The 22,540-nt window shown below is 37.9% G+C and overlaps 1 protein-coding gene across 1 annotated transcript; it reads right to left on the bottom strand.

The window, feature by feature from the left end:
- Positions 1 to 19,161: 19,161 nt before the first annotated feature.
- On the bottom strand, positions 19,162 to 22,234 carry LOC149407725 (uncharacterized). Its single transcript, XM_089621630.1, has 4 exons — positions 22,180 to 22,234; positions 21,195 to 22,033; positions 20,525 to 20,625; positions 19,162 to 19,180 (listed from the first exon to the last, which is right to left on the bottom strand). The coding sequence occupies exons 1-4, from the start codon at positions 22,232 to 22,234 to the stop codon at positions 19,162 to 19,164; spliced, it is 1,014 nt and encodes a 337-aa protein (XP_089477756.1).
- Positions 22,235 to 22,540: the final 306 nt, after the last annotated feature.

Raw genomic sequence — 22,540 nt, 5'->3', positions numbered from 1 at the left:
CCACGTGTAAGCTTCTCTTGTGCCCTCTTACTCTTCTTTCCTCAGCCTTTTTACTTTCCTCAGTGTTGTTTTTATTTTTTATTTTTAATCGGTCTGCACATGTTCTCTGAGCAAAGCAAACAAAGATGTATGTACTTTTTAACTATTCTCATTTAGGTGGGCTTGTTGCCAGGGTTTTTTTTTTTTTTTTTTAAAAAGGTTTGGTTAGCAAGATGATCAATTATATATACGCATTGACGTTATAGTAGTTCTTCTTGCTCTTCATTATTTAATTTTTAAAAACATGTCTATTTTAGTCATTTTACCATAATATATTTATTTTACCAAACGCAAAATCAGCTTTTGTTACCAGCAACAACTGTTTTATAAACAGTTTACCAAACACATGTCAGTTAAACAAAAAACAATTTTTTCCAAAAACTAAATCTAAAAGCGTTTTTTTAAAAAACAAAGCTATGCCAAACGATGCCTTAGTCTCGCGTCCTTCAATGGGTTGAACTTTGGGATAGGATTTTCTGAATACTTGGGCCTCGTCGGATCACTGAAATCGGCCCAACGCGATGACTTCTGCCGCACTTGCCGATCTGGACGTGGCGGAGTAAGCTGTTCCTTGTCGCTTTTCCTTTTAAGCGGAGTTGTGAGCCGGCGTTGCTTATCCGGAATGTCTTCTCTACGAGGACTCGACGAAGACGTCGACAACCTCGGCGAAGTCACCGGCCTGATCTCCAATCGCTTCAACGACTCGCGATGCATAGAAGACGGCTTCTTCGACTTCTTCGATGACTCGCGATGCGAAGACGCCGGCTCGTGCGATGAAGACGCCGGCTTTAGACCAACCGCCGGAGGAGGAGGAGGAGGAGGAGGGGTCTACTGTTTAGGACGACCATCAGCTTGGGTCGTGGGAATCTCACCCCCAGGCAAGCCCGTTCGTCCTCGAACAAAATGTTAAGCCTCTTCCACATATCAAGCTGCGAGTCTAAGTAACAAAATATGTCACGAAATTTAAACTTGTCACAAAAACTATAAATAAAATATAAATTTAACCCTAAACTCTAAAACGTTAAATTATATTTAAACTTAACTCTTAAACGTTAAATTAAATTTAAGCTTAACTCTAAAACGTTAAATTAAAGTTAAACTAAAATTATATTTAAACTTAACTCTAAAACGTTAAATTAAATTTAAACTTAACTCTAAAACGTTAAATTAAAGTTAAACAAACTTAACTTTAAAACGTTAAATTATATTTAAACTTAACTCTAAAATGAAATTTAAACTTAAACAAAGCTTGATTTAAATCTAACCTGGCTTTGCCTGATGCGCGCGATTATACACCTGCTCGTGCTAAGAGCGTGTAAGACCATCCCTTGTGATTGCAGCAGTTGTTCTTGGGATGCTCACAGTTGTTATTGGGATGCTCGCATTTCTTCCCACATTTCCCGTGTTAGGACAAAGGGCTCGGGAATGTCAGCGCGAGGGGTCGGTGTGGGCCTCGATCCCATTGCGGGAGTGGTTGGACTACCAAGACGAAACCGGGAGTGTCTGACACGTGTTCGTCGTCGGAGTCTCCGACGATGACATCTTCTACAACAGTCGTGACTCGATCTATTTCTTCTTCGATATCTCGCGGCTCTGTCGCGTCTTCTCCCTCGACGTCTATGGGATACAAACATTTGCTCGTCTGTGTCTCGAGGAGAGTGAAAAATTCTCTCTGCTGCCCTTGGTCTCGGCATTTGAAGAACACCCACCTACAAACCCAAAAACAATTATTAATATTACAAAATAATGTAAAATACATTTAATAAACGTTAAATTATAAAAAGTTACCGTTTTTTATTCAGGACGGCCTCGATGTCTTTTCCCATGATGACCACATTACTAGACCACGAGTGCATCCTGGGCACACGAATCCCCTGGTTCAACCCGAACCGCATCTCGATCTCTGGGATAGCCTCGTACGCCCAGTAATGAAGGGTATGAAGATTACCCGTCAATGTGTACTTGGCCTCTTTCTGTGCCACGTCCGGCTTGTCCTTCAACTTCTTCTGCATCATCTCGTGATAATGCCTTAGTTTCACCGAGAGGCTGGAATACGTCTTCACCCAACTCAAATTTCCCCAAAGCATCTTGAAGAAGAAGGGGAGGTCTTCTACGATGTATAGAAATTTCTGCCACCTTTCCTTGATGACTTTGTTGGCCGGTTGTCCCATAAGATACCCATACACAAATACGAGCAGCCCGAGCTTGAACGCGTCGTCATGGCTCTGTCATATGGTGAACGCGTTGATCGACATGCTCAACTTGCTTCCGACGACGCCGTTCAAGTAGTCTGTGATCAGTCGGTCGCTGTTTTGCTCGTCTTGTTCGGCTTTAGTCGGACCGTCTTCATTGCTCATCCCCGAGACGAGTGCGTACTCGAGGCATCCAAATCTTACTCGTTTGCCTCCGATACCAAAATGTATCTCCCCCCGTACCGTCGCCTCGATCTTCTTCTGAAGGAAAATATGTACGAGGACCGGTGAGAAAGCGAGCTCGTTCTACGAAAAAAATTGCTCGAACGGAGTCTCCAGGATTCGATCTTTTATCCCGAGCTCATCGAATCTCCTTCGTACGAGCTTCAAGATCCCTGTCCCACGGGTAGGTGATACGACCCGGGAATGTGACGTTTTATATGTAGTTCAAATTGTCCTAAAAAAACGACAAAATTAGGTCAGAATCATTTTTCATCAGATGGCATCGTACAGACTCGTATAGCATCGTATGCCAAAAAAAAAAAAAAAATTTTAAACTATCGTACAACATCGTACAGACTCATATAGCATCGTATGGAAAAAAATAATTTTTTTTAACTATCGTACAGCATCGTACGACATCGTATGGCATCGTACGACAATTTTTTTTTTAAATTAAACCAATCGTACACCATCGTATCACATCGTATCGCACCGTACAGATCTATGAATTTCACCGTACGGCATCGTACAGCATCGTACGATGCATGATTCTCATCGTATTTCAGCCCCCAATTTTTAACCCTAACTTTCTTAATCCGATCAAAAACAGCTCAAATAACCACAAATCAGATAAATCCTAAGTCCTAATACCTATTCTGACTATTTTCGATGAGATTTAACAACAAATTAGTTGAAAAACTCACCTTTTTCGACGTTTTGAGAGCTCGGGATTTCTAAGCATCACCGCCGCCAGAGATTGAAGCTTGTTTATCGTACACCATCGTAGTATATCGTATTGAATCGTACACGGTCGTAGTATATCGTATGGAATCGTATGAGATCGTACGGGTTTGATTTCAATTTTTTTCGTTTTTTTCGCGTGAGTAGACAGAGAGAGAGATATCGGTTCTTTTATGTTCAAATGGTCTAAAGGTATTTTTGTCCAGTTTTGACCCAAAAGTCCATTTTCAGATATTTCATTAAGTTAAGGTCCAAATTAGATATTTAATGGATTATTAAGCCCAATTAATGAAAAAATCAGCAATAATGGGTCCAAATATATTTCCTAATTTTATAGTTTTAAGTATTTGGTATAATTTCAGTTTGAACACTCTTGTTATATCAGGTCTATCTTCAACTTTTTGGTCAGGAATTATTGATAATGCTCTGCTAATTTTTGGCCATTTTGGGTTACATGTAAGTGTTACACATAATTCAGGGTTTCCATATTCTCTACAAATTTCCATTGCATCTTGATAATTTTGCACCATATATCTAAGATTTCCGATATGACTTGATGGAAGAACAATTCTTTTTCCTATCGTATTTGCATCACTATCCCCTCTATTAATAACATTTTTGATACCTTGATAGATTTCGGATCTCAAATTTATTTGATTTTTTCTAACAAAATCTAATCGATCTTCTTCTACTGACGCATACAGTCAACTAAAATATTGTTGAAACAGTCTTCCACATCTTAGTAGAGTATTCTTAAGATGAGAGCGTTGTTGTAATTGGTAACAATAAAACGCTCTCATTAGAATTCTTTTCCTCACTGGTTGCTTTTTCAGTTTGAACACTCTTGTTATATCAGGTCAATCTTCGAATTTTTGGCCAGGAATTATTGATAATGCTCTGGTAATTTCTGGCCATTTTGGGTTACATGTAAGTGTTACAAATAAGTCAGGGTTTCCATATTCTCTACAAATTTCCATTGCATCTTGATAATTTTGCACCATATATCTAAGACTTCCGATATGACTTGATGGAAGCACAATTATTTTTCCTATCGTATTTGCATCACTATCCCCTCTATTAATATCATTTTGGATACCTTGATGGATTTCGAATCTCAAATTTATTTGATTTTTTTCTAACAAAATCTAATCAATCTTCTTCTACTGAGGCATACAGTCAACTAAAATATCGTTGAAACATTCTTCCACATCTTAGTAGAGTATTCTTAAGATTAGAGCGTTGTTGTAATTGTTGTCAATGGTGCCCACAAGAAGAGTAGTAGTGTCTATTTATGTACATTTGATGTAATAAAGTCTCACGAAGACTCTTGCTTATAATTTCTTATTCATTAATAAAAAGTTGAAACGTTCATTCATTCTTTCTTTGTTTTAAGCTTTATGATAAAACATTAGTCTTTAGTCCATAAACAAACTTAACAACTTACAAAGAGACAAATGTAGATTTACATGAACAAACTCTTCGTAGTTTGCTTAAAACGATATATTCGCAATCTAAGGGTCAAAGGACTATTGACCTTAGTACGATTGTTAGGAGAATCTATGATGTCTGGTTGTAGGGCATTGAGAGTTGGAGACTCTATAGTTCTTCTAGGTATCTTCCGAAGGCACTGAATTGACCAGTGCACTTCTAGAGACAAAATAAGAACAAACCATTTAACCTCTTATGTCTCGAATTCACTACGTATGAATTGCATCGTGCTTACCTTAATCCTAAAATGACACATGCCATTTCACAGCTTACGTATTCTCATTTGAGAAAGTCAGAGTTCGGACTCACTATGAGATTCTGAGCAGCACCTATTGGTGAAGTACTAAGTTGTGAAGATGTCATGACTAACTTTGTGAAGTTCTCATAGATATGGAATTCATGAACAAGATTGCTGAAATGCAATGTATATCACCTCATGCTTTGTTCCTTGGAATGTGAATAAATGAAATGGCCAGTGTCCAAATTGAGTCTTGATTCTTTTGGATGAAACAATGTGACTTATTAGCTCCTCGTCAATACATTGTTTCTAACTTATTCACAAGAGACAAAGGAGTTGAGGAAATAACAGCTAGAAGGGTAAAATGGTAATTTTGTAAATCCCGACTAGCTTATGATATTCATGAAGGGTAAACATAGATAATATTCAGTGGATCTACAAATTAAAATTAGGTTGAATTCTTTAGTAGAAAATAAATTCATTTGAACCGAGATATTTTCAGTGTCAACTTTTTAGTGGAGTTAGTTGACATTAAGCTAAACTTGGAAAATGTTTGTGAACTTTTGATTCCAAGTATTTAGCTCAAGCTTTGTTCATTTGGATCCATGAGGTCACTGTCACAAATCATATCGAGTAGGAATAGTTAAACTAGAAGATAAGTCAAAACAAGAACGAGACAAGTTTTACGAAAATTGTCTAAAGGGTATTTTTGTCTTTTTAGACATATGACGAAATGAATGTCAATAAATTTTTTTGACATTGTCATATGATGACAAATGAAACTTAAAACACTCGGCCATTAAGAGTTTATTGGGCCTTGAGGATTAATTTCATTTCATGAAATTTTACTTGAAAATTCTTAATGGGCTTTTCTTATGTTGTCATGAACAAGTGAAGAAAAATCTAGAAACCCATTCTAGAAGCCTTGCACGTCCAACCCTAGGAAAAAGAGGCTGAATTTCGTTCATGCCATAATATGAAAGAGAGTTTATTTTGTGCATTAATGTATGTAGATACTTGCCAAAAGAAAAAGAGGAAACAAAGTTCCTATTTGAGGAATGTATTTGGGCGGCCAAGGCAAGCAAAAAGAGGAAACAAATTTGCTTCTAGAAGCATAGAGATGGCCGTGTGAATTAAAGGGGATAGAGGCACTATTTGCTCATGAATATGTGATATTCTACAAAAGAGGAAACTACCTTTATGAAGGTAATCCCTCCCCTATAAATAGAGGCCTCATTCTCATTGTTTCATTCATCCCAAGTTTTAGAGAATGAGAGCTTCTCTCTCTATCTTGGCCGCTCATCCTCTCTCTCTCTCTCTCTCTCTCTCACTCTCTCTCTCTAAGTTCTTTTCGTTTTTGTTTTGGCACCTAGGTCCTCATTTGACCTAGCGTTTTTAGCTCTTCGACTTTGAGACTTGTTCTCGAGCCGACGTGTTTAAAAGTGCCCACTCACTAATTCCTTTTCTCTCGAGTGATTCTTGTGATAGAAACTGTCGCGGTTGCTCGTGTTGCCGAGGAAGGAAGAGAGACGTGCTACGAGGGGAGACGAACGTTGCAACTTTCCAAAAGCTTCTCAACGTTCAAGCTTCTAAAAAGGTTAGTAAATTTATAATGCTCGTAATACTTTTTATTTACGTGTACTTGCTCTTTGTCTAGGTTAGTAAAATCATTTTACTTGTCGAAAGAAAATTTTTAAAATTCCGTCGCTTACCCGAAGCGTTAAACTTATTCTTAAACCCTAGATCAATTCCAACAAATGGTATCAGAGCTATGGTCAAAGATATGCATCTACATGTAATTAAAATTATGAGCTTGAAAATCGTTTTCGAAAGTTTACTAATTTTGTGACAAGTTAGAATTGTTTTCTTAGATTTTTTTTTTAATTTATTGCTCTTGCCTTTAAATTAAAATTCATGTTGATTTTCTATGAGTTTGGGATTTTATTAAAACACATTAGAATCATTTCTAAAAGTTTTTAATTTTTTATATTAAAAACGTGTTTTTAAGTTTGATAAAATTTCGAGTAAATTTTGTGACTAGTTTTCTTGTCTTACTAGTTTCTTTTATTTGCTTGAATCGTTTTATGCTTGTTGTTATTTCTTTTATACCATGTTATTACCATGTTAATAAAACACAAATAAAATCCTTAACAACTTCCGAAAACATTCCGTTACACTCGATTCGTTTTACGCACTAAAAGACCGAACTTTAATTATTTATGTTTTCTTCGAGATGGAGTAAAACCCGCAGTAAAAGTGGCATAACTCTTTTCTCAGAATTCTAAATTTAATGCTTCTTGAATCAAATTAAAGGTCTATCTGTCCGCTTTCCAATGCCACCAGTTTTGGGTCAAAAGGACATCGGAGCCGCCAGTTATAGCGATTTTACTTCGAGGTGTGCGGTTGTTCCGAAAGTCCAGTTTTTTTTAGAAATCCGGATTTTCAGCCCCTCTACCATGAGTTATAGAACTCTAATCAGAAAATTTTCTTGAGCAAACATGTTTTTTATAAGATTATAAACATAATGTGAAAGATTAAAATGTTTTGATTTTTGAAAGTATAATTGAAATTGAATTTTTACAAAACTAGTTTGAATTTTGAAAAACTGTTTTCGTTTTCAAACTTGAAAATATTTTGTCATCCAAATCAAATAAGTTTTCAAAATGTTTTTAAAACTATATATATATCACATATGTTCAAAATCTATATGCTCTTGAAAATTTAAGTGGGAGGTCTCTTCGTAGACAAGCCGAAAAATTAAAAGATGTGTAATCTCAAACTTTCAAGTGTTCGAGTGAGTTGAAGGTCACACTTCCCCTATGCACTTTCCCCGAATAGAAAATAGGAAAAGATCCGAGTATGTACCTTGTGCCTTTATGCACTAACACTGCTCTGAACATGAACCTCTAGGATTCTTTTCTAGCTGTCCGCTCTATCGCTCTATAACTAGGAAATCCGTTTCTGAACTTATAAGAGTCAATGTTCCAACTCCAAAAACTAAGTGGGAGGGTTGTTGTTTGTAACCCACGATCCCCAACACTAATGAATGAAGTAATTAACGTGAGACTAAGAGTCACTCTTGTGGCCCTTTCTTAAATGAGAGTACTCTATGGCGTTTTTACTTCGATCATTGCTCAATGAGCTACATCCGAGAGTGAGACGATGACGACAAGGCCTCCTCTTGGGGGATTGTTTTTTCAAAGTTGATATTTTGGACTAAGTGGTTGGTTGCACACTTAGGCTCAATCCCTAGTAATCCTCCCTTGAGGCTCTGCGAAAGGATGTGAGTGATCAAACCAATTTAAAAGGTGGCTACTCAAAATTGGTGTATTGACATCTTGGCTAAGCATCAATGATGTGTCATTTACTTATAAATGGAGATTTTTTTGCGGCCTTCTCTTGAGGGAGTAAATTATCGTTTGGTTTATAACACATTTGGATTTTATCAAGTCTTAAACAAACTTAAATCCTAAATGAAAGACTAATCCTAAACTCGTTTCAACTTAATTAAGCAACATGTCTCTCAACCTTCTCTCGATCATCCTTTCCTCGAACAAACTCAAAAACAAAAAATACGTAGATTCGAAACATAACCTCGATATCATCCTTACTGTTAACAAGCATAAATGGGTACTCACCACCCCGTGTCCTCCTCTGGCGAATGATGATTCGAATCAAGATGACAATGACGCCTTAGCGGCCTGGCTTCGATCCGATAAGATTGTGAGGTGTTATATCTTAGCATCTATGAACAATATACTGAAAGAGCAAAATCGTGACATCGAGACTGCCGCTGACATGCTCTACAATCTCCTTGAGATGTTTCGAGGGCAAAGGCGTCAAACAAGGCAACAAGCAGTATGGCAGTCTATGAACTGTCGCATGAAGGCTAGGACTCCTATTAGGGACCATGTGATGCTGATCATTAGTTACCTGAATAAGATGGAAATCCTAGGATCTAAGATTAATGAGGAGACCAAAATAGATATGATCTTGGAAACTCTCCCCGAATCTTTTGATACCTTCAAGTGGAACTACTCCATGAAAAAGCTAGAGTACATTGTTACCGAGCTTATAAAGGAGCTTCACACTGCTGAAGGTCTCACTAAGAGAAAGAGGAATCAAGGAGAGGCACATGCTACTTAGCACAAAGCCTCCGCCTCTGGATCTAAGAAGAGACCTCACAAGGCCGATAAGAAGAACTGTCCTGCCTATCTCAAAGCAAAGGAACATAGTATTGTACTAATTACCAAAGCGTGCTTAGTAGCTGATAAGGTATGAACGTGGATTCTTGACTCCGCTGCTACTATCCATATTTGTTGTTCCTTGAATGGTTTCAAGAAAACCAAAAGCTTAGAGGAAGGCGACTTCTGTTTCAAATGGGATGATAGGAGCCTGGTGTCTACAAAGGCTGTGGGATCCGTGACGCTGTCTTTTGAATACCGCACTTTAAACTTGAATAATGTTTATTATGTTCCTACCTTTGGGAAGAACTTAATATCCGTTGCTCATTTTCTTGAGCAAGATTATTGTTTAAAGTTCATTAAGAATGGAATTCGTATTTCGTTATGATAATTCTTTTGTCACTAATGCATGTATGAAGAATGGTCTTTTTTACATGTATCCCACTCAACCTTCTCTTTTAGACACCAAAATAGATAACGATTTAATTAGGGAGCCAAAGAGGATCAAACTTTCTGAATCCTCTGATTTAACAAAATCAAAATACCTCTGGCACTTAAGACTTGGTCATATCAATCTAGACATGATTAAGAGACTTGTGAGGGACGGTCCACTCCAAGCCTCTGCAATAGGTTCACTGCCTACTTGTGAATCTTGTATTAAAGGAAAAATGACTAAACGACCTTTCTCAGCCAAGGGTCGAAGAGCCACTGAGTTGCTGGAACTAGTACATTCTGATGTATGTGGTCCGCTCAGTCAACAGGCACGTGGAGGATACGAATACTTCGTTACATTCACTGATGATTACTCAAGATACGGTTTTTTCTATTTACTCAAACACAAATCCGAGACCTTTAACGTATTTAAGGTCTTTAGGGCTTTAGTGGAAAAGCAAACTGGCAAAGTGAGCAAAACCCTTCGATCCGATCGAGGTGGTGAGTATATGTCTGGAGAGTTCGATGACTTTCTTAAAGAAGAAGGTATCGCTTCTCAGCTTACTGCACCTGGCACACCTCAACAAAATAGAGTGTCAGAGAGAAGAAACCAAACTCTTATGGAGATGGTTAGATCAATGATGAGTTACTCATTACTCCCTCTTTCCTTTTGGGGATATGCCCTCGAAACAGCCGCTTACATTCTGAACCAAGTTCCGTCTAAAACGGTTCCTTATGAACGATGGACTGGCAGTAAAGTAAATCTTGGCCGCATCAAAATTTGGGGTTGCCCTGTACACGTGCTGAGGCAAAAGACTAGCAAGTTGGCTAGTAGGTCAGAATTGTGTCTGTTAGTAGGACTTTATGAAGGATGCAAAACCTAGAAGCAAAATTGTGCTTGAAGAAAAGTTGGGTGTGGAAGCTTCTACCTCATCTGTAAGAAACTTTCTTACCCCAACTAAAACACAACCTAACTCTTCAGAATCTCGTCAAGTAGTACTTCGACGTAGTGGGAGGGCTACTCAAAAGCCTGACAGGTACATGTCCTATGGAGACTCTCTCGTAGCCGTCTCCGACATGGATGACCCTGTTTCCTATAGACAAGCGATGGCTTGTTCTGAATCAAACCTTTGGCTTGACGCCATGAAAGTTGAAATGCACTCGATGTATGTCAACAAAGTCTGGAAACTTGTAGACCTTCTTGAAGGGATTAAACCCGTAGGGTGTAAGTGGATATACAAGAAGAAAAGGGGTCCGGATGGGAACGTCGAGACGTTCAAAGCATGACTAGTGGGTAAGGGTTATACCCAAAAGGAAGGTATTGACTATGAGGATACCTTTTCGCCAGTCGCTATGCTTAAATCCATCTGCATACTTCTATACATAACTGTTGCTCTTGATTATGAGATCTGGCAAATGGATGTCAAGACGGCCTTCCTGAATGGCCATCTTGACGAACACAATTATATGGCTCGACCAGACGGTTTCATGGAAGAAGGTCAAGAGACCAAGGTTTGTGAGTTTCTTAAGTCCATTTATGGACTAAAGCAAGCATCTAGGTCATGGAATATTAGATTCGATGAAACTGTGAAAAGCTTCGGCTTTGAACAGTCAATAGATGAGCCTTGTGTTTACAAGTTAATACATGAAGGCAAAGTTGTGTTTCTGGTAGTATATGTCGATGATATATTACTCATAGGTAATGACGTCGGTAAGTTATCTGAGGTTAAGGTCTGGCTGGCAAAGCAATTCGATATGAAGGATCTACGAGAAGCCGCGTACATTCTGGGGATTCAAATCTTTCGAGATAGGAAGACCGGACTCTGTCGCTCTCTCAAGCATCTTATATTGATAAGGTGATGGATCGCTTCTCGATGCAAGACTCCAAGAAGGGCCAAACACCCTTTAGACATGGAGTTTCACTCTTTAAGGACCAGTCTCCCAAGACTGCACCAAGAGATTGAGGACATGAGAAAAATTCCTTACGCCTCTGCCGTAGGAAGCCTCATGTATGCTATGCTTTGCACTAGACCTGACATCTGTTTTGCCGTTGGCGTAGTTAGCCGTTTCCAATCCAACCCTGGACCCGAGCACTGGATTGTTGTTAAGCATGTTCTCAAGTATCTTCGAAGAACTAGGAACTTGATGCTTATATACACAGGTACTGACCTGACTATGACGGGATATACCGACTCCGATTTTCAAGCGGATAAGGATTCTAGAAAATCCACTTCGGGATTTGTGTTCATCCTTAATGGTGGAACTGTTATATGGAGGATTATTAAGCAATATTGTATTGCTGACTCCACAATGGAAGCAGAATATGTGGCTACTTGTGAAGCATCCAAAGAGGCTGTATGGCTTAGAAAATTCCTTAAGTATTTGGAAGTTGTTCCAAACGTCGACGAGCCCATGACCCTTTATTGTGATAATAGTGGGGTTATCGCTAACTCAAAGGAACCTCGAAACCATAAGCGCTCTAAACATATTGAGAGGAAATACCATTTGATTCGAGAGATCGTGCAGCGCGGAGACGTGAAAGTGAAGAAGATCTCAAGGGTGGACAACCTGGCAGATCCATTCACCAAGGCCCTAGCGAACAAGGTTTTCGACCAAGATCGAGAGGGATTAGGCATGAAGGACTACTCACATCTTCTTTGAGTCAAGTGGGAGTTTGTTGTCAATGGTGCCCATAAGAAGAGTAGTAGTGTCTATTTATGTACATTTGATGTAATAAAGTCTTACGAAGACTCTAGCTTGTAATTGCTTATTCATTAATAAAAAGTTGAAACTTCATTCATTCTTCCTTGTCTGTTTGAAGCTTTATGATAAAACATTAGTCTTTAGTTCATAAACAAACTTAACAAGTTACGAAGAGACAAATGTAGATTTGAATGAATAAACTCTTCTTAGTTTGCTTAAAACGATATATTCGCAATCTAAGGGTCAAAGGACTATGATGTCTGGTTATGGGGCATTGAGAGTTGGAGACTATATAGTTCTTCTAGGTATCTTCTGAGGGGACTGAATTGACCAGTGCACTTCTAGAGACAAAATAAGAACAAACCATTTAACCTCTTATGTCTCGAAGTCACTACGTATGAATTGCATCGTGCTTACCTTAATCCTGAAATGAGACATGCCATTTCACAACTTACGTATTCTCTTCTGAGCAGGTGCTATTGGTGAAGAACTAAGTTGTGAAGATGTCATGAGTAACTTTGTGAAGTTCTCATAGATATGGAATTCATGAACAAGATTGCTGAAATGCAATGTATATCACTTCATGCTTTGTTCCTTGGAATGTGAATAAATGAACTGGCCAGTGTCCAAATTGAGTCTTGACTCTTTTGGATGAAACAATGTGACTCGTTAGCTCCTTGTCAATACATTGTTTCTAACTTATTCACAAGCGACAAAGGAGTTGAGGAAATAACAGCTAGAATGGTAAAATGGTAATTTTGTAAATCCCGACTAGCTTATGATATTCATGAAGGGTAAACATAGATAATATTCAGTGGATCCACTCATTAAAATTAGGTTGAATTCTTGAGTAGAAAATAAATTCGTTTGAACCGAGAGATTTTCAGTGTCAATTTTTTAGTGGAGTTAGTTGACATTAAGCTAAACTTGGAAAAGGTTTGTGAACTTATGAGTCCAAGTATTTAGCTCAAGCTTTGTTCATTTGGATCCATGAGGTCACTGTCACAAATCATATCGAGTAGGAATAGTTAAACTATAAGATAAGTCAAAACAAGAACGAGACAAGTTTTACGAAAATTGTCTAAAGGGTATTTTTGTCTTTTTAGACATAGGACGAAATGAATGTCAATAATTTTTTTTGAAATTTTCATATGATGACAAATGAAACTTAAAACACTCGGCCATGAAGAGTTTATTGGGCCTTGAGGATTAATTTCATTTCATGAAATTTTACTTGAAAATTCTTAATGGGCTTTTCTTATGTTGTCATGAACAAGTGAAGAAAAATCTGGAAACCCATTCTAGAAGCCTTGCACGTCCAACCCTAGGAAAAAGAGGCTGAATTTCGTTCATGCCATAGTGTGAAAGAGAGTTTATTTTGTGCATTAATGTATGTAGATACTTGCCAAAAGAAAAAGAGGAAACAAAGTTCCTATTTGAGGAATGTATTTGGGCGGCCAAGGCAAGCAAAAAGAGGAAACAAATTTGCTTCTAGAAGCATAGAGATGGCCGTGTGAATTAAAGGGGATAGATGCAATATTTTCTCATGAATATGTGATATTTTACAAAAGAGGAAACTACCTTTATGAAGGTAATCCCTCCCCTATAAATAGAGGCCTCATTCTCATTGTTTCATTCATCCCAAGTTTTAGAGATTGAGAGCTTCTCTCTCTAGCTTGGCCCCCCATCCTCTCTCTCTCTCTAAGTTCTTTTCGTTTTTGTTTTGGTACCTAGGTCCTCATTTGACCTAGCGTTTTTAGCTCTTCGACTTTGAGACTTGTTTTCGAGCCGACGTGTTTAAAAGTGCCCACTCACTAATTCCTTTTCTCTCAAGTGATTCTTGTGATAGAAACTGTCGTGGTTGCTCGTGTTGCCGAGAAAGGAAGAGAAACGTGCTACGAGGGGAGACGAACGTTGCAACTTTCCAAAAGCTTCTCAACGTTCAAGCTTCTAAAAAGGTTAGTAAATTTATAATGCTCATAATAGTTTTTATTTACGTGTACTTGCTCTTTGTTTAGGTTGGTAAAATCGTTTTACTAGTCAAAAGAAAATTTTTAAAATTACGCCGCTTACCCGAAGCGTCAAACTTTTTCTTAAACCCTAGATCAATTCCAACAGTAATTGGTAACAATAAAACGCTCTCATTAGAATTCTTTTCCCCACTGGTTACTTTTCAAATGACGAGTAGGGTGCTTGCCCTCTTAGATGCCTTGTCAACAGATGTTGTACGAGACAAAGTGACGTTGTTTTGGCCAAGTCCGGATGCCGTCTGCACGGCCCCATTTTAAGGAGTAAGCCAGTTTTCTGACTTCTTCGACGAGCATTGAAGTGCTGCATCAAGTTGCCGGTGCAGCGAGGGGATAGTTTCTGATTGTCGTTTTGTTGTTGCAAAGTTATGTCTCTGTTGCGTACAACGACTGCAGATCGAGCCTAGTTCATTTGTATCCTTGGGGGGAGTGAGATGGTTGAGATGAAATTGTGGGAGTTCATGATTTGTGCCGAACAGAGCGCCCATTGGCGCCTTCCCCAGCATCAAGAATACTGTGATCGAGACTCCGCGTTTCGGGATTTAGGGTGTCGTTGTTGGCATTGGTGCCCACAAGAAGACTAGTAGTTATAACTTATATACATTTGATGTAATAAAGTCTCACGAAGACTCTTGCTTGTAACTGCTGAATAATTAATAAAGAGTTGAAACTTTCATTCTTTCTTCCTTGTTTGTTTGAAGCTTTATGATAAACCTTAGTCTTTAGTCCTTAAACAAACCTAACAACAAATGAAGAGTCAAATATAGATTTGCATGAACAAACTCTTCATGGTTTGCTTAAAACAGTATATTCACAATCTAAGGATCAAATGGCTATTGATCTCAGTATGATTGTTAGGAGAACCTATGATGTTTGGTTATGAGACATAGAGAGTTGGAGACTATATAGTTCTTCCTAAGTATCTTCTAAAGATACTTAATCGACCAGGGCACTTCTAGAGATAGTATAAGAACAAACCATTTAACCTCTTCTGTCTCAAAGTCACTATGTATGAATTGCATCATGCTTACCTCAATCCTGAAATGAGACATGTCATTTCATAGCTTACATACGCTCATTTGAGAAAGTCAGAGTTCTAGATTCACTATGTGATATAGACAAGACCTATTGATGAAGTACTAAGTTATGAAGATGTCATGAACAACTTTGTGAAGATCTCATAGATATGGAATTCATGTACAAGATTGCTTAAATGCAATGTATATCACCTCATGCTTTGTTCCTTGGAATGTGAATAAATGAACTGGCCAGTGTCCAAATTGATTCATGACTCTTTTGGATGAATCAATGTGGCTTGTTAGCTCCTCGTCAATACATTGTTTCTAACTTATTCACAAGTGACAAAGGAGTTGAGGAAACAACAACTAGAAGGGTAAAATTGTAATTTTATAAATCCCATCTAGTTGATGATATTCATGAAGGGTAAACATAGACAATATTCAATGGTTCCACTCATCACAATTAAGTAGAATTTTGAGTAGAAAACATATTCATATGAACTGAGAGATTTTCAGTGTCAACTTTTTAGTGGAGTTAGTTGACATTAAGCTAGAACTTGGAAAAGGTTTGTGAACTTTTGTGTCCAAGCATGCTAGCTCAAACTTTGTTCATTTGGATCCATGAGGTCACTACCACAAGTCATTAGAGTAGGATTTGTCAAACTAGTAGCTAAGTAAAAACAAGTTCAAGCGTTGAACTAGACGAATTTTACGAAAATTTTCTAAAGGGTAATTTTGTCCATAAGGAAAATAAGATGGTATAAATGTCAAAATAAGATTTTGGACATTGTCATATGATGACAAATGTAAATTGATCGACACAGCCATAACTGAGAATTGGGCTTTTCTTGTTTTGTCACGAACAAATAAAGAAACATCTAGAAGCTTGTTCTAGATGAGAATTTCGTGCAAACCATCAAGAGAAAGAGGGAATTATTTTGTGTATTGATGTATGAAGATATTTTTCAAAAAAAAAAAGAGGAAACAAATTGTAGCATGATGCTACACACATGGACGGCCGACATAGGAGGAAAAATGGAAATTTCCAACCTTGATATTACGATAGGAATGGAAAATAAAGATTGTGCTCATGAATATGTGATATTCAATAGGAAAGAGGAAACTATCTCTTCAAGGCAATCCTTCCTCCTATAAATACCATACCTCATTCGCAATGTTGAAAACACATAAGTTTTTGAGATTGAGAGCTTCTCTCTCTAGCTTGGCCGCCCATCCCCTCTGTCTCTCTATCTCTCTCTTCTTGCTCTTTTGTTGTGGCACCTAGGTCCTCATTAGACCTAGTGTTTTGTATTAGCTCTTTGGCACTAAGACTAGTTCTTGAGTCATTGTGTTTAATAGTGCCCACACACTAAATACTTTCTAAACTCGAAGACTCTAGTGGTAGAAACTATCGTGGTTACTCGGGATTCAAGAAGACACGAAGGAGACAAGCTAAGTGGGGAGACGAGCGATTCAACCTTTCCAAAGGTTTCTCAACGCTCAAGCTTCAAGCGAGGTTGGTACCGAGTGAAAACTCTTTATAGTTATTAATTTTAAATTATATGTTCATGCACTTTGTCTAGGTAGTAAAATCGTTTGATATGTTTTAAAGAATTTTTTATATTCCACCGCTTGCTAGAAGCGATCAATTATTCTTAATCCTAGATCTATTTCAACAGTCGTCACTCTCATCCATATGAGAGTGAGGGTGATCACCATCGTCCTCGTTCATGTGAACATAGTTATGTTAATCCTCGGAGTCCCCCGATTGAGTGAAACTTTCAGCCTGCCCTATCAGGCCGAGAAAGTTCTTGATGGTGGTTCTATTGTTCCTTGTCTTTTGAGGTAGTTCGTCAGTTGAAGAATGCTTTCCTCAAGCTCAACGATGCGGAAGTCAAGTGGGTCTTACTCTAGGATCGGGCTTGCGATCTCGTTCAGAGACAAGTCTTGATTCCTTTGTGCCACTCGACTCAGAATATATCGGCCACCTTCTACGCGAGAGTTCTCGCCTCTTTTAGAAGTCAAGTTGTGAATATGATTGTTCATATTTTTTTCAAGTATGAGATAATTGAATTTTTTTAGAAGAAAAAAAGAAGATTGGAAGGGATTTCGCATTATTTAAGTCGAGAAGTCCTATCTTTCTAGCTCCAAAATATTCTCGCTAAATCGGACAACGCGAAGACTTTGGGCGGATCGACCCAAGGCTGAACCAAGTGGCTGCGCCGAAGCGGGGTTTTAGAATCTCGAAAGTCACGAGTTCTTTCCTCTAGCTCAAGAATGTTCTTCCCTCTAGCTCAAGAATGTTCTTCATTTGTTGCGGAGACTTAGGAGTAAGAAGAAGAAGAAAATAAGCTCAGAGGGGCACAACGGAAGTGCCTCTGGCGCGCGCTCTGACGCTCAACATTAGTCTGATTACTATGAGTGAGTGGGGGCGTCATTCTGTGAGAATATTTGACAGAATCGAGCCTAAACATAGTGAAAGCTATAGCGGAGGGTCATCGGGAACGTTCCACGACTTTGGAATTGAGTGATTCTGTTAGAGAGAATTGAGTACCTTTTCATCTAAGGATAGGGGTATTTATATTGGTTGGAAGTCTGAAAAGAACCCTAAATTTTGGATTGGATGAAGACAGAGCACGCGCTAAAGGCCGCGAGTGCCTGATTTTTGACATGGTGTGGCACGCCATAAATTGGGCGCGGCGCGCTTTGCCATGCCGTGACGCGCCAAGGAGCCTTTGCTCCCTTTTTCGTTTTTCTGGCTTTATTCATGGGCTCGTCTCGAATAGACTCTTTAACCTTCGTGGGCTTGGATTGGACTTCTTGTGGGCCTTATTTGGCCTTGAGATGAAATTCTTTGCAAGTCACAAATAATTCAATAATTTTTTAAAATGACCGACAACAGTATGAGTGAGTAATCATTTAACATGCAAGGCAAAGGTAACAAAGCTCATTAAATTCGACATAACATACATTCTGTCAACTCAATATGAACTTACGATGCCTAATATTCAAACAACTCATTACCAATGGGATGGTTAAAACTATAAAATTCGAAATAGGAATTAGTAGGAGCGTGCACGGTCCGGTTCGGTCTAAAACCGGTCAAAAAATTAAATCGGATCAGCCTAAACGGTTAAAACAAATTAAACCGGACCGGGCCAAATAAGAAAAAAAAATCGGACCGGATCAACCGGTTAAACACTCCGATCCATTTTAAACCATTTAGACTGTTTAAACCATTTTAGACCGGACTGTTTTATATCATTAGAACAATTTAAATCAGACCGTTTTATTTTAAACTATTTTTTAAATTTTTTCTTAAATAGTAAATGGGTCCGGTTCACTTTTAGACCGTTTTAGACCGGACCATTTTAGACATATATTTTCATTATTTTTTAATACTAATTAATCGGTCCGGTCCGGTCTAAAACGCGGTTTAAAATTTTTAAACCAGACTGGACTGTTTAGAAATACAAATCGGATCAGACCGAACCGATAAAATTATAAATCGTTTAAAATCGGATCAACGGTCGAGTCCGATCTACAATTTTTTTTTTTTTTTTTTTTTTTTTGCCGCCCTAAAAATGAGCTCAGTGGCAAAACACATGCGTGAAAATAAGGTGTCTAAAGAATCTCGTTAGTGAAGCGAATTGATATTGTGATCTGAAAGTGACACGACTAATTTTAAAGGAAGGATATCGAAGTCCCTAAAAGTAGAAGATTCCATAGACTAGCTTCTTGCTGGGCCAAGAAAAAAACCATTTGAGGCAATATCAGCATAATATATATATATATATATATATATATATATATATATATATATATAAAGCAACGCATATCACAGTATAGTATTTCCATCTTATACAGTTTGTACGTCTACTGATCCACAGACATCCTAATAAACAGATGAATAAGTCATTCATTTTTTGTAAGAGCCTGATGACCAATCTCTAAACATCTAATATAAAGCTCATCGACTTTCACATGACATATCCGGTAAATGAAAATAAAAAATTTATGTATCCACTAAATCTAAAAAGCAATATTCACACACACAAAAAAAAAGGTGTTGGTGTATCTACTGCTGCATGGCCTGATACTTCTAATTAGCAAGTTATTTGCTAGCTGATAAACCGATGAATAATCAACTCATTCACTTATTCTGTGACTAATTCTTCAACATGCAAGGCAAAGGTAACAATTCTAATGCAAATCTAATAAGCCGATGAATAACGTATTCATTTGTAGTAAGAGCCTGTATGACTAAACTCTTAACATCTAATGCAAAGCTCATGGACTTTCACATGAAATATCTTGTAAGTGATAAATACAAGGGTCCATTAGGTATATAACAACATTTACAATTTGACATTGTTAAATAATCAACGTTTCGTAAATCTTAAATAAATAATTACTTTCATATATTTATAAAAGCAAATCTTAGATAAATAGACACTTTCATTTATTAGGTGACGTCGTCTTTATGACTATTTACATAAAATTTACGAAACGTTGGTTAGATAACAATATCAAACGTTTTAATTGGCTTGTTACATAATTTTTTGTAATAACAATATGTATCCACTAAATATAAAATATAAAAACCTGTGTTATTGATAAAGCATAATATGAGAAAATGGGCTGCATGTCTGCTCCTATATTTATAAAGATTCAAAATGGTCCTCTAAGAACAAAGAAAATTAAATTTGCTAAAGAAGATTAAGAACTAGCTATACTACAAAACTGAGATCTTACAACGCTTAAAAACAGTTGTAGAATTCAGCGTTGTAGAAGCTTCTATAACGCTTAGATATCCGTTGTAGACAGTGACGGAGCCAGAAAAGCCCATCAGGGGGGGCTAATTTGAAAAAAAAATTCAGGGGAGGCTTGATTGTAAAAAATTTATAAAAATTGGGCCAAAAGTATAAATTTTCAAGAGAAAAAAATGTAATTTTTTTTTAAAATGGGCAAAAAGTGCAAAAAAAAAAAATTGAGGGGGGGCTTAAGCCCCCCCTAGGCCTTAGCTGGCTCCGTCACTGGTTGTAGAAGCTTGGATTCTACAACGGTTAAACATGCGTTGTAGAAGCTTCTACAATGGTATGATTCCATTGCACAATTTTCAAATATTATAAATTTTCTCGCCGCGGCGATATATATTTTATGCTAAAGAATCAGGTATTAAAAAAAACAAAAAAATTAATATAGAGAAAAGTATAACAAAAAAAAAAAAAATTCATACCCTGAGTTGATGTTGACGATTTCGACATGACCCGTCCCCACAATATCGCCGAGGGAAATGAAGCTTTTTGTGTAAGTAATAGCTTCGAGTCCATATACGATCTACGGCCACGAACATTGAGTTGTATGATTCTCGTGCCTTGTTCCCGATCATAGTACATTAATTCACCGTGAAGACCATGGAACATCACTACCGTTTTGTTGTTTTTGCAAGATAATATCAAATATATTCTTCATCCCGGAACCATCTATCTAGAACAAGTTGTTCAAAAAATGAATGGAAAAGAGCAGGGCTGGTCCGAACTCGCCCAAACTCATTCGGGGCCCTAAGCAAATTAATATTTTGGGGCTGTATAAAAATTTAAATATAAAATCAAAAAGATTAAATATTTAAATATTTTGGATATATATATATATAATATAGATTTAAAATCCTGGGGCCCAACCCAATCGGAGGCCCTAGGCACCGGTCTTGTTTGCTTATAGTCAAGGTCGGCTCTGGAAAAGAGTTTCGTCCAATAGTCGGAGTTTTCGTTTTCATCCATCACCCATATGTCCATATTACTAATGGACGAAATATCATACATGTAAAAAAAAGGCCGTCTTGAACTCTCAGGGCCGGACCATGACATAGTAACTTTCCATTGCGCTGAAATGGAAAAGAAACGGACTTGAAATCGGTCATTACTCAAGTCGAAAGAAAACAGCCTATCATTCTCTTTGTTACTACGGAGAAGCCAGTAAAGAGATCCGTAAAGATAGGTGAGGGAGTAGGAAAATTCATTATTTTCGATCAGCAACGGACCGAGCTCACTCCACGATTCTGCGTCGAGCGTGTGTATCTCAGCCATGTCATCGCGCTGGAGCACTCGAATCACCTTGTACTCATTGTGCTTCAGACTGAAACCAAATCCATGAGCTTTGACCGGAACACGTTCATCTGAAGCAATCATCTTCGTAAAAAACAAAAACTCGCCAGTGACCGAATTGCAGACCACAATCGGGTAGTTTAAATCTCGGATACTACGACAGAATTCGGTCAAGCAAAGCAATCCATTGCACGAATTTACAACGTTGTAGCTGTGATCACTGGACGACTTCAACTTGACAACGTTCTTGCTCTTACTTCTGCTTCTGATGCAAAACACTGCATCGTTGTTGTTTTCCAATATGCTGAGCATATTTTGGGCGTTCCTCAACGGAATCTTTAGTCTCGCAAGCTTCATTGATGTACAAAACCGACATTGTTCATACCCCTCCTTACCTGCTAAGCACCGGCAATACCCCGATCTAAGCCCATCTTCCCCGAACAAGTAGAAGCTTCTCAACATTTTTTCGCCACGTATATGGTGGATCAACGTACATTCTGTTGCTCGTGCCAAGTGAGTCCCAATGAATTCCCGATTAGAGATCAGACCGAGCCAGGTTTTGCACATCACGATGCTCATCGTCGGTAGTGTCAAAAAGATCTCGACGAGTATGCTTGACGGAATATCCAGAATTTGACTTCCTGCATCATCGATGTTGTTGTGCGGTTGGGTTGAGCAAGGTGTTGACTTTCTTCACCTCTTCATAGAGATTTCTTTGTGAAAAATTGATATTCTGAAACACATCAAGATAATACATATATATATACATATATTCACACACACAAACTCGCATGATCGGTGTGCGATGAAACGAATTCAATGGAAAGAACACGAGCACACATGAAAATATATCTACAGTCCCACAACGGAAGCAAATATATGTAAGTAAGTGACTGAATAAATAAAAAAAGCCACCTTGTAGTCGAGAGGTTTTCTTCTTTGGCGCCGATGAGGTCTTCGGCGAGACAGCTTGGCAGTGCGGAGAACGAATTGAAATGGAGAAGTGCAGAAATGAGGTCTTTGGGGGAATATTATGATACAAGAAAAAGAATGGGATTCCTTTATTTAAACGTAAAATTAGAAAAATAACCAATTTAAACGTTTGATATTGCTAAATAATCAAGGTTCGGTAGGTAAATAATAGATAA

This window comes from Urtica dioica, chromosome 1 (genome assembly GCF_054948205.1).
Source record: "Urtica dioica subsp. dioica isolate 48M chromosome 1, U.dioica_male_clone48M_v1_H2, whole genome shotgun sequence".
Lineage (NCBI taxonomy): Eukaryota > Viridiplantae > Streptophyta > Magnoliopsida > Rosales > Urticaceae > Urtica > Urtica dioica.
This window is presented reverse-complemented; position numbering and strand designations above follow the sequence as displayed.

What these genes read in the sequence shown, in the direction of transcription:
- LOC149407725 (XM_089621630.1), bottom strand. Translation starts at nt 22,234, where the DNA reads ATGTGTGCTCGTGTTCTTTCCATTGAATTCGTTTCATCGCACACCGAT. An exon ending in ATCGCACACCGATCATGCGA is followed by an intron (nt 22,034 to 22,179) that starts GTTTGTGTGTGT and finishes TCGATGATGCAG; the next exon opens with GAAGTCAAATTCTGGATATT. An exon ending in TGAGTAATGACCGATTTCAA is followed by an intron (nt 20,626 to 21,194) that starts GTCCGTTTCTTT and finishes TCGTGGCCGTAG; the next exon opens with ATCGTATATGGACTCGAAGC.